Here is a 12,933-nt window from a genome sequence, read left to right as displayed (position 1 = left end):
CGGGTTGTGGGACTTTCCGATAATATTTTCATAACAGGCGACATTAACATTCACCAAATTCTAGAATCACCAAATACTCTTAAATTCACTGATTTATTAGACTGCTTCGGATGCCGTCAATGGGTTAATTCCCCAACTCACGATGCTGGCGGAACTTTGGACATTTTTATCTCAAAGTCAAGCGGTCCGTTTCTGGTAGCGGATAGTGTGGATGTAGGACTATCAGACCATCGACTTATTCGCGCAGAAATCGATTTTAACCCACCGAAAATTCCTTACGTTACTATCACATCAAGAGCATGGCGCGGTTTTAACTTTGACGACTTCCTGTCAGAACTAAAAGCTTCTCCGCTCTGTACACATAGCGCATGGGAAACAGAGTCGCCAACCAAACTAGCAGCAGATTATAACACCATCCTTTCAACTCTTTTAAATACATATGCTCCAATTTCTACAAAAACTCGGCGTCTACGAAAATCTGATGCCTGGTTTGACGAAGAATGTCGGAGCCAGAAGAGATTGATGCGTAAATTGGAGAGGTCCTACAGACACTCGGGGGTTACATCACGGAACGATTGGATACAGGCTCAAAAAGAGTACGTGATCTTAATCCGTTCAAAAAGGTCTGAATATTGGACAAATAGGATCACTTCAGAGCGTCAAAATCCACGTAGTCTTTGGAACTCGGTTAAGACAGTCATTGCTGATGTCCATGCACCAAATACAATCGACATAGCTCCGGAAATCTTCTCCAAGTTTTTCCTTGACAAAATTGAGTCAATACGAGCCCTAACAACCTACGCTCCACCACCGTATTTTACTAAATGCAATAGAGAAAACCTTTCTGCCTTCAAACCTACATCCCTAGAAGAAGTAAGAAAATTAATTCTTACTTCACCGAACAAGCAGTGTTCGCTCGACCCTATTCCAACGTGGCTACTGAAAAAGTGTTGCAATGAAATTGCTCCCTTTTTAGTTCATCTTTTCAATAAGTCACTTAGCACGGGTGACTTTCCAAAATCCCTTAAATCAGCTATCGTTACTCCATTATTAAAAAAACCACAACTGGACGCTGAAGATCTTTCAAATTACCGACCCGTTTCAAATCTGCCTTTTATATCAAAAATATTAGAAAAAATCGCTGCCTCACAGGTCATATGTCACTTAAATTCAAATGAATTATTAACTAAATACCAATCTGAATAGACGGTTCCACTCCACAGAAACCGGGTTACTACGTGTTTTGTCGGACATAACTACTGCCATTGAGTCGGGTAAACTGTCACTTCTTTCAGTCTTGGACATGAGTGCTGCATTTGACACGATTGACCATGACTTTCTTATTAAACGATTAGATTAATCATTTGGTTTAAACTGTGATGTTAAGACCTGGCTGACATCGTACCTGGCCAACCGTTTACAAGCCGTAAAAGTAGGAAAAAACCAATCAAATTATGCAATCCTTTCATCTGGAGTACCCCAAGGGTCCGTTCTGGGCCCACTACTCTTCATCCTCTTCACAAATGATGTCGCTAAAATAATAGAATCATTCGGCCTTCTATCTCACTGCTACGCTGATGACCAGCAAGTTTATTTTTACTGCTTACCAGAAGAAATAAACAGTCTAAAAATTCGTATAACTGAGTGTATAGAAGCAATTACTCGCTGGATGACCTCAAATAGATTGAAACTGAATCCCACAAAGACTGAGTTTCTGTGGACTGCTACAAGCAGACGTCAGCATAACATTGAAAACTCCCCAATAACCATTTCCGGAAGTGACATCACTCCAAAAACGTGCATCAAATTACTGGGTGTCAATCTGGACGCTAATTTTTCCCTTAAAACTCAGGTGAACAGAACTGTAAGCACGGGGTTCTTTCAATTAAGGCAAATTAAAGCAGTGCGGAGAAACCTGCCAACAGAGGCGACTAAATTGCTAGTCAATTCCTATGTTGTTTCACGTCTAGATTATTGCAACGGAATATATGCAAGTCTCCCTAAATGTCAAATCTACAAATTACAATCCGTTTTCAACGCCGCGGCAAGGCTTATCACCGGAGTATCTAAATACTCCCACATTTCAGAGCATCTCAAAAATCTGCACTGGCTCAAATGTCCTGAAAGAATCCAGTTCAAGGTATGCTGGATGGTATTTAAGTCACTTAACGGAATGGCTCCGGCTTATTTATCAGAATTGTGTATTCCAGAAGATTCCAATTCCCGACAGTCAACCCTTAGGTCAGCAACGTCATCAGCTATCGGAAGGTTGAAGGAACCAAAGCGCACACCAGATACTAAGTTCGGTGAGCGTGCTTTCGCCGTGTCAGGACCCAAAGCCTGGAATGGACTGCCACATGATTTGAGAATGATCGCAGACTCAACAGAATTTAGGTCTAAACTTAAAACGCACCTTTTCAGACAGTCGTATCCATAATTTCAGAAACCTCCACTTTCACAGTTGACGGCAATTTAAATTTAAATTAACAAAATGTAAAAAATACTAAAAATAAAATAAAATAAATAAAAATAATAATTAAAAATAAATAAATAAAAATGATAACAACTAACAATTTGTAGGCTTTTAAGACAGTTAAAATACATTTAAATTAAAATAAAAACTATAGCAGACTTAAGATCATGCGACGGCCAGTGTTTTTTGATATAGTGTCCTCTGCGTGCAGTTCTATCTTTTATAAGCATAAACTTTTTAATATAAGTGTGTTTGTTGGAAGTGACTTGCCAGGTAAGTATGTTTTGGTATCTTTTCTAAATAACAAATGTAGATCCTAGGAAATAAATTGTACAGCGCCCTTGAGGTGATTTTTCACAAAAACGGCGCTCTACAAATTATCCAATTATTATTATTATTATTATTATTAAATATATTTATTTTAGCATTGCATGCATGATTTTAACGTGATATCAGACAACGCGCCCTCGAGGTGATTTTGCACAAAAACGGCGCTATACAAATCATCCAAATATTATTAAAGCAGCCGAAAAACCTCGATTTGTCCTTAGAAATAGTAAATAATATTTGAATGTTCATTTGAAACTTTTATAAAGCCCGCGAATGTTTAATGTTTCCATATAGAAAAGAGGTGTGAGTGATCTCCTTAGTGATCTCTCAGTGTTTTTATTTTTCTTATGGCAACACCGCATTAAGTAGAGATGGTAATACCTAAAATGTCACTGCGGATCCAGTTACCGGAGACCGATATGCAACTGATATGTCCCTAGGTATATACATGACTTGAATTCACAGAAAGACCAAAGCGAACACGTGCTCCAGCATTTGTCTCTGTGATTTTACACGCAGATGGAGGCGGCAGTTCAGATTTTATTAGACATAAATATTTTATCAATAGTTTCACCGGTCCCTCAATAAAAAAATAGAAAGCCAACTTGGAAATACACCCATTAGTCGGCAGATTTAGCTCTAAACCATCGTCAAGTCGTAATCCGAAATGGGTGTATTGTTAAACCAGGGATCCGGCAATAAAAACCTTCGCCCAAGGCTAGGCTATATTGTAATTGTTTGAAAGCTTTGTACAAATGTCATTTTAGCATCTTTTAAAATAATAATAACGACTGCGGTGAGAATGGCGATGCCAGCGCCACGGACTCGAGAAGACGCACCGAAGTGGTGTAAAGCGGAACCACGATAGTTCCAGCACGGCACCACAGGCGTGCCACAGTCGCCGGATCGCGCGGGTGGATACAACTGATTCAGCTCTGCCAGTCACGCTCTCGCCTCTCAGGAGTCACCATCTCGCGTCCGCCGAGAAACCTCTTGCCCTCCCCCTTGGAGCGGTCACCGAGGCTCCTCCCGTAACCCCGCGAACTTCCGCCCAGGAAGCCAGAGTGGTCGCCAGACTTCCGCCCAGGAAGCTGCCCTCTCAGAAGTCGCTGCCTGCCGACTCCGCCCTTCGGAGCCTTGGCCCACCCAAGCTGAACTGATTCCGCCCTTCGGAACCAGCCCAAGTTGCCGCTTTTTTTTGTGTATCAGTGATAAGTGCGAACGTGGAGTACGCGGTTCCAGAATCATCGTAAAGGGAAGTGCCTGAACAATTTTTCCATATTTATCTCGTAACGTGACCCAACTTTTAAGACATTGAATGAACAATAATTTAGGATTAAGAAAAAGGACAATTAATTTTAAGAATTACAATTTAAAACTATCATTAAGCTAGATTAAGACTAACCCTTCTTTATACATTTTTTTTTAAATAAAGTTTAATCGTGTTTGAACTTAAGTAACTTCTTTTTTTTGTACTCGTTCCTCCTTATCTTTTACATGAATAATATTAATTATTAACTTCCCTTAAGTAGAGTTATAACACAACCAGTTCTATATCCAGTTACCTTTGGAACCGGTTCCTCAAAATAGAAAAGCCATGGGGGTTGCTAGAGCATTTCCAAGGAAAAAAAGTTCCCACCCTGGGGGAAAGAAGTCGGCTAAAAAAAATCTGACGAAAAGAAACATATTTCTCAAAAATTAAAAATATTTTCTTGCTTTTTTACCATTTTTCATTTTTAATTTAAAAAATATGGCGAAAGAAACTAGTTCCAAAAATAGCCGACTCCTCGGAGAAATAATATCGACGGTTCCAGTGACAGCAAGAAATCGGGACAGGAATATCCGACCATCTCTAATTTTAACCTAGCTTTCGTGCCTACCGTGGTATATTTATGTGCCTACCTTTTAACTGTCATGTTATTATGCAAGTCTGGAAGCAGACACAATCAATATCAATCACATTATCAAAATTAATGTGTGAAATTCTCAATGGGATCTTTTTACTTTCGTAAAGTTCTAATTTTAAGTCAATAAATTCGTGAATAATGATATTATAACATTATTGACCGCCCGTGTTTTAGTTATATTTATAACTAAATATTCAGAGTATCGGAATCAAACATGTCTTTACGTTATATGTTTAATTTGTTACGGCCTCGGGTGACAACTTCGCTTTGTGTGCGACTGAAAACAAGCGAACCAGAAAAAAGGGTCGTAATTTACGACGCTTTTAATACAGTTGCTAAAAAGGACAAGACTTCTTACATACAAATGATTAACATGTTCATCGAAAGTGATTCGAGGAGAAGGGGCCACGTAGAGTTTATTTACGCGGCCCTCGGGTACTTGGAAGAGTTTGGGGTAAACAAGGACTTAGAAGTGTACAAAGCTCTGCTGGAAGTGTTGCCGAAAGGAAGGTTTATTCCCACTAATATCTTCCAGGCAGAGTTCATGCACTTCCCAAAGCAACAGCAGTGCGCCGTAGATCTTCTGGAAAAGATGGAAGACAATGGTATAAAGCATTCATTCATAAAATGGGTATTTTTTAAAGAGTTTACATTCCCATTCGAGTATAGTCATGCATCAAACAATCTTAGTTAAAAAAAGAAAAGTTCTCAATACATTACTTTTAAGATTAAACAATTTTTAATTAAGAAAATGTAATCATTATTATTAGACAAATTTTAAATAATTAGTTCCTACAATTTGTTGTAAAGGTAAATGGGATCCCAACTCATCTATGAAATAGATCAGTGAGAACAGGCTATCGTGTTATTGTAGTTTTCAAGTTTCTTGCATCTTTCATGTAGGTATTAAACAACCTAATTTATTCTCATCTCGATACGACCCGAATCCATTATTGGATTTTTTTAACCATGCTATGTCTTCCTGGAGTGTCCCAAACTCCTTCCAGAAGTCTCTTTAAAACCCAGGTCTACACCTTTGCTAAAAAAAACACCCTTCACCAAAGATGACATAGGCCCTGTGGCAAATCTCAGGCCTTTCTGTGTGGAGTTTGTATTTTATAAAAATCTGTTAATAGTTACATATTAACTTTTCTCCAGGCGTGATGCCCGACTTTGAGATGCAAGACATCCTGATGACGGTGTTTGGCGACCGTGGCATTCCGCTGCGTAAGTTCTGGCGCATGATGTACTGGATGCCCAAGTTCCGCAATCTCAGCCCCTGGTACCTGCCGCAGACATTACCCGCCGATGCGATGGAGCTGGCGCGCCTAGCGCTCGCGAGGATCACCAGCGTGGACAATAACACAACCATCAGCCTCTTCCATGTGAGCATTCGCAACTAGCTACTCATCCTTATTAGCCATTACTGGATTTGGCCATTGCCTTAAGGTAAGGACACACTGAGCCCACTTACGCAACGCATGAATTACTACATTCCCAGGCCAATGTGCACACTTTTCCTACACACGCAACGCAAATTTGAATCGTAGTATCACAATATTTGGCTTTTACGTTATAAATCACTGTGTACTGCTGTACTAAATCTATTAGTTATTATCTCCCATTTTAACAACAAAATGAGCAAAAGTAAAAACAAACATAACCTTAAAGGTTAAATCAACTCGTTGGAAGTCTTTCTACCAATGCCATTTTTCTTTCACACTGATCTGGACAGCACAGATCGGAGTTGCATGGGAAGCGTAGGATTGCGTTGCGTATGACAAGTGTGTTTCTGAATCTATTTTCATAGAAAATATATGAATTGTAAGTTGTCCAGATATCTTAATGCGTTGCATATGTGTCCTTAATTTTACCAGTGTGTCCTTACCTTGACTGTCCTGCTCCAATCCTCTTCCACGCTGTCAATCCACCTCTTCCTCTGGGTTGCTCCCACTGGGGAACCCATAGTCATGATTCAATCTCAGTATAGACTTATTTAGCAAGAGTCCAATCTCAGTTTAGACTTATCTAGCAAGAGTCCAATCTCAGTATAAACTTATTTAGCAAGAGTCCAATCTCAGTTTAGACTTATTTAGCAAGAGTCCAATCTCAGTTTAGACTTATTTAGCAAGAGTCCAATCTCAGTTTAGACTTATTTAGCAAGAGTCCAATCTCAGTTTACACTTATTTAGCAAGAGTCCAATCTCAGTATAGACTTATTATTTTTCGGTGGGTGTGCACAGTTGTATTTCAAACTACTATTGATATTATAAATCAGCATATCATTTTAAAGAAGTGTAATAAAAATAAAACATTTTGTAAACAAGAGTTTAAAAGTCCGCTAATATTGTAATCAGTATTATTATTTTTTACATTAAGTCCACACAATTATAATTAATAATTTCCCTCGGGCCTATGTCACCTTTGGGAATGCTGTGTGGTGGATATTTTTTTGGAGAAAAAGGATTGAACATGAGTATTGAAAAGACCCATGTTAAAAGGGGGAGGAAACACATGCCCACAAATTGTGTTATTTGTGCTAATTTGTGTTATTTGAGAATGTCATATGAGAATGGGTCACTCTGGAAAGTGACACAAATACACTATTTATTGTTTTAAATAAATAATTTGTGAAATAACACAAATTAATCTATTAACATTTACCTACGCACACCGGAATTTGCGATCTGTGCACGGTCAGCAGTACAGTATCTGTATCCCGATGTGCGCAGTTAAATTTTATTTTGCTAATTTGTGTTATTTCACAATTTAGTAATTTAATAATAATATAAACTATATTTGCGGCACGTTTCAGAGTGAAAAATACTCTCAGTATCAAAGAGGAGGAACTCCTCCGGGAGGGCCCGACTTGAATTAGCCCTATAAATAGAGAGACAAATTCTATGAAAAGTCAGTTCAACAACTACCTCTGAAAGAGAAACACGTCTACTGAAAAACCAAAACCAAGTTTCCAAGTAACCTATTCAAGTGTCTTATTAAGTAAATAAATTCATTGGTCACTACAGATTTGGAAACCAATTCCTTTCTGGACTTGACTTAGCCTCAGTCCAAACTTTCGCCACACTCCCCGAGACTGATACGTGACAAGCGTGTCCAGCATCCTATTTGTCTACAGTATCCTGTAGACAAATATGTCTCGTACAAATATTGTTAAGTTTTCGCGATCCGTTGGCAGTGGATCTGTTTAATTTTGTAAAAGATAAGTTTTAATAATCTGGATACAGTCGCCATCTATGTATTGTTTGAATAGTTAATTATTAGAAATGGTGTGAATCTGCACTAACAGTCTAGACAATTCTAGAGCTCTAGCATGTCGATAAGCAATTGCCTTTTTTATCATTGTGTATATTAATCTGTCAATGTGTCAATGGATTAGTATTTCTAACCTATAAAAGGATTGTTCCCAGTAGAAAGGTGTTCTTTCCTTCAGAAATCTATCACAATAAACAGTGTTTATCTGTACAAGGGTCGGGGCCCGTTATCAATAAATAGTTATTGTTAACGTAGATATTTAAAAAGCATGTTTTGTGATAAGTAATAAAAAAAGTTAAAAATACGACCAAAGTGTTTCCAGTCAAGTCCAAAATCAGAATAATATACAGGATCGTTGAAATCGTTTCACTTTCAATGCTAAAAACTCAATATTATTGCGTCACAAGAGTTCGGTTTGCCAAATGTTCATTAATTTAGTAGCCCATTGGAAGGTTAGTGAAATTCCAGGATATACTAATTCTATTCTGGTGTATAACTTTTTCAATTTATCAAATTTTTTACTTTACTAAATCTAAATTTTCATTTTCATGCTCATTTGAATTTTTCTTATTAGACTGAGCAAGTACCAGACTCCATTGATAGCACCTGGGTCCTATCCGCCCAGAGTCCCACACAAATAGCCCTATTAGCCGCAGAAGCCCGGAGGCGAGTCGCATTAAAGGAAAAGAAAGCCGCCAATGACACGGAATTCGCAAACATGGAGAAGGAAGAGGCACAGAAACACGACATTAGTTTGAAAGGATCACAATACCTAATCAATAAAGACACCAGGGTCAAAAGCCCCGATGAACTGAAGTTAGAAAAGAGTATAGGGGATTTGGAACCTCTCACAGTCCATGGTCCTTATAAGGTGCACCTCAGGGATCAGAGAGTGAGCTACTTTGTTCTATCGGGTCCTGTGATCAACAGGCCACAAGATCCAACAAACAAGGATGGTTAGTGTTGAATTTATTTTTATTACAAACCACCTTTTCCATAAAGCATTTGTTTGTGATTCAGGTGTTATCTATGGAATGTTCCTCCATGACTTCGTGTTGTGCTTCGTTGATTGACAGCATTCTTCTGCCCGACTCCGATGCGAAACTTCCGGTAAAGAATAATTGGTACTGCCGCTGAAAGCTCTGCTGTTACATGCTTCGTTTGTGAGAAAGATCGAGCGGTCGCAGCGGATCTATCAGCGTTATGCCTATAATCACACAAAAGGAAGACAACACAGGATGGATACAAAACTTTGTCTTCTACCTTGCTTCAGTTCTTCTAAAATAATTATTTTTATTTTTAAATAAAACTTATTTTTTAAATTACAGATGTATCAAAGTTGAAGATTCCTCCTCCATATGGCTCCCCCTCCCCGCCTACTATCCTCCCCAATGTTCACGAACAAGACGATGGCACCATCCTGGCTATCTGTGCCACTGGTGAGTTCACATTTAGCTATTTAACATAGACACAATACCTGGTAAGGGGGGTCTAGGAACAGTCAAATCGATAACTTAATATCGGATCAATAGGCTTAAGGGAGCTTTGACGGAGATTGGAATAATATTTGGAGGTGAGAGGAATAAGGTAAGGGAAGTGCAAAGAATTACTGTCAAGAAAGAAATACTATACCCTCTAGTAGTGGAAAAGACAATAATAATAATGTTTGGTATTTTTGCCGAATATAATCAGTCTATTGCCACAAAATCGACAATGAACGAGTTGAATAATTCCATTTGAAATATTTTTTTTTACATAAAATATGTATTTATATTAGTAGACAGAGGTATTTAAGTTCTTACTTATAAATCTTATGATTTCAGAGGAAATTTTGGTTTTGATTTATTGAAGAAGAAAAAAATTGAAAGCATTCTCTTTTGGATGCGAGGTCTACTTTTGTTGACAATAATAATTAGTAATAGTTTTATCGCAGTCTTTTTTTAATATTTTTCCTAAGGCACTGTAAAAAGTTAACCATTATGAAGGGTGTCTTGGGGTAAAGTGCACTAATTTCAGGAGGTGATTCTACATGATTATATGTTTGAAATATTTGTTTACACACTCACTTTAATACACATTGGCAGTCCGTATGATTTTTTGACACTGAAAGGGAGTTAATTGTGAATGAGGTGTCGTGATAATTCGTAATAACTTTCTGAATTCCGTTTCTCCTAGCCTCAACGAATTCAATTGATTCTGTATAAGACGATGAAAGGATACACCTAAAAACACATAAAATGCATATTATGACTTTGCAGGTTCTTCTTCCCGAGATTCTCTGCTGTCCTGGATTCGTCTTCTGGAGAAAAATGGCAATCCAGATCTAGGCGATGTGGGAGTAGTATTCACTCTAGTGGCTCCTCCGTCAGGATTGGCCATCAACATCACAGACGTAGCTGCTGAATAAAACCTCAGAATAGTTCATTTGTACAAAATTATTCGCAACTAATGGGTAAATTTTGAAATTAATTTTGGGGTTAAATTACAATACATACCTACATATTATATCATTTCAAATTTCCACTGAACGGCAGTTTGAAGGGTTGAATCTAGAAGGTAAACTAAGTCAACCAACATTGTGTACATCTACATATTTTATATTATGTATGTATTCAAAATTTCACCTAATTTCAACACAAATTGACATGAAAATATTTAGTGTGTTATCTGAAGACCTAAACAAAGTATTTAGCAATATGAATGTTAACATTAATTCATTGTAAGTTGTAATATATTGTATAGTTTTAATAAATTGTTATTTTAAACAATATTTCAATCTGTTTTTCCACATCAATTTTTGGTTATAAGTATAATGATCGTAATCAAAATTATCGTAGGCAAATAATAAACAAATGATTGTAAGCAAATAATATGTCAAATGGTAATTACAATCAAATGATAATTATAATCTTTTGCATACAATCAAAACGTCGGTTACCCAGTTTTTTTAGTAGAGTGGTGGGTGTTTTGTGCTATACAAAATAAAACAAATAATAAAATATGCAAAATAATGTATATTTCCTTAAAAATAAGATTTGCATACGCAACAATTAGCTTGCAACTTATAATGACAAATAAATAATAATTTTTAGTTTAATTATACGTAACAACCATAGATAAACAAAGACATGTGATGAGATTAGGTTCAAACTAGTACAAAAATAACCTGGCGTAGGTCACAACTCTTCAAAGCGAGTCATGTCTGACCCATGACACATTCTCTTTGTTACATTATTGGATTATTGAAATGATTTATTAAAACTTTTATCCACTTTTTACATTTTTCACTGTTACCCGGTTTCCTATCACCGCAATCTTCACTGACGGACTTCACACTGACTAACCATAGAATAAAGAATAACGCTAGAAGTGGTTTCTATATAAATTTGAATGAAAAGTTCCATTTAGCCCTGTTAATTAATAGCCCTGCGTTCTTTCTCCCTTACGCTCATCTGACATCGTAGATTTCCATCCGAGAATATCGTAAACCCATATTTATGTATATCATAAAACACGCCCACAAGGCATTTTTCGTGGTATTCTTTATTCTATGGGACCGAAAGAATTCTAGATGGGCTGAAAGCGGTAATGGTAAAAAAAAGTGGATAAAAGTTTCAAATTGTTTTAATCTGTCAACTGTATTTGAGTCTACAGTTACCATTGTACTGAAATCTTTTTTTTTTTTTTATGCGGTTTTAAACTTTTTGCATAAATTTATGTATGAAAGACAGGGACAGAATCACTTACGCTAATAACAGTTTAGAAATGGCTTTTTATTTGATGGATATAGGTTCCTGTCATACCCTCTGACGGCTTTGAAGTAAATTATCTATGTGGGATTCTGCATGTCACAGAAGAAAAAAGCTGTACAAAGAAACCCAAATAAACGACAGATTTACCTAATAAATCGAAGTAAACGTGTTTTTATGCATGGTTCATAGTATAAGTAATGGGTTTTGATAAAGTATAATTCATTTATGTTCAAGATAAACCCATAAAAATTGATTATTTTTTGAGTTTGTTATAATATAAAGTTGGCCATTATGGAAAAACGTCTCACTACAAGAGAAGCAACCACCTAGATGGCCGAGACCAGCGAAACCTAGCCAGTGGTAAGAGCAATTGATTACACCATTGCACCACACATACATACAATGTGATGAGATAAGATTTACACTTGATTATAAAATACATAACTTAAAATCGTCCAAGGCTCTTCAAAGCAGGCCAAATCTCGTCCATGACGAACTTGCATTATACATTTAATGGGCTCTTAAAAGTATTTGAAAGATCCACATTCCTGCTACGCTAGGTTGCTGATGATAATATTTGTTGTAAATATTGTGACAGGTCATAGAATAAAGAAAAACTAATGAAATGCCGTGTAGGTGTGTTTTGTAATCCAAAAGTCTCAGGATTTTCTGCTTAAATTTCATGAAATTCAAATGCACTGGCGATATATACAGGGTGTATCGGCACATACCCGACAAACTTTAACTAGCTATTCCTTAGCATATTTGGAGTAAAAAAATCTTATGTTCACTTTGCTGTCCGGTAACGTTTTTTTTAATAAAAAATTTACTATTCATATTTTCACCACATGTCACCACTGTTTTATCCTTTGTCAAAGTTTGAAAATCCATCTGGCAATATTTTATTTGAATTCCGTTGAATAATGTACGTGTGTACCTATATTGGCGCGCTTTTACAATCACAATGAAATGGCACGGCACCATTCGTCTCATTTTTAACTATTATTATTTAGTGTGTGCGAAAGAGCGAAGACGTTTTTCGACATACTTGCTTATAACAGCTGTTGAACACGAAAAGCAATGCCAATGACAGTGATGGAGTGTGGAAAGTGTGAGTGTGTTTTTGTTTTTAATTGAAAAAAAAATGCTACCGGACAGCAAAGTGCCCATAACATTTTTACTCCAAATGTGCTAAGGA

At 36.9% G+C, this 12,933-nt stretch overlaps 1 protein-coding gene across 1 annotated transcript; it reads left to right on the top strand.

Moving 5' to 3' along the window:
• The first annotated feature begins 4,694 nt into the window (after positions 1 to 4,694).
• ECSIT (evolutionarily conserved signaling intermediate in Toll pathway, mitochondrial) lies at positions 4,695 to 10,729 on the top strand. Its single transcript, XM_089637884.1, has 5 exons — positions 4,695 to 5,315; positions 5,869 to 6,095; positions 8,558 to 8,939; positions 9,312 to 9,422; positions 10,242 to 10,729. The coding sequence occupies exons 1-5, from the start codon at positions 4,925 to 4,927 to the stop codon at positions 10,388 to 10,390; spliced, it is 1,260 nt and encodes a 419-aa protein (XP_089494010.1). The 5' UTR covers positions 4,695 to 4,924; the 3' UTR covers positions 10,391 to 10,729.
• The last annotated feature ends 2,204 nt before the right edge of the window (positions 10,730 to 12,933 follow it).

This window comes from Hesperophylax consimilis, chromosome 12 (genome assembly GCF_061612785.1).
Source record: "Hesperophylax consimilis isolate HC1 chromosome 12, BYU_Hcon_1.0, whole genome shotgun sequence".
Taxonomy (NCBI): Eukaryota; Metazoa; Arthropoda; class Insecta; order Trichoptera; family Limnephilidae; genus Hesperophylax; species Hesperophylax consimilis.
The sequence above is the reverse complement of the archived record's forward strand: the minus strand, read 5'-3'. Positions and strand labels throughout refer to the sequence as shown.

What these genes read in the sequence shown, in the direction of transcription:
- ECSIT (XM_089637884.1), top strand. Translation starts at nt 4,925, where the DNA reads ATGTCTTTACGTTATATGTTTAATTTGTTACGGCCTCGGGTGACAACT. An exon ending in CAACCATCAGCCTCTTCCAT is followed by an intron (nt 6,096 to 8,557) that starts GTGAGCATTCGC and finishes TTTTCTTATTAG; the next exon opens with ACTGAGCAAGTACCAGACTC. An exon ending in AGATCCAACAAACAAGGATG is followed by an intron (nt 8,940 to 9,311) that starts GTTAGTGTTGAA and finishes TTTAAATTACAG; the next exon opens with ATGTATCAAAGTTGAAGATT.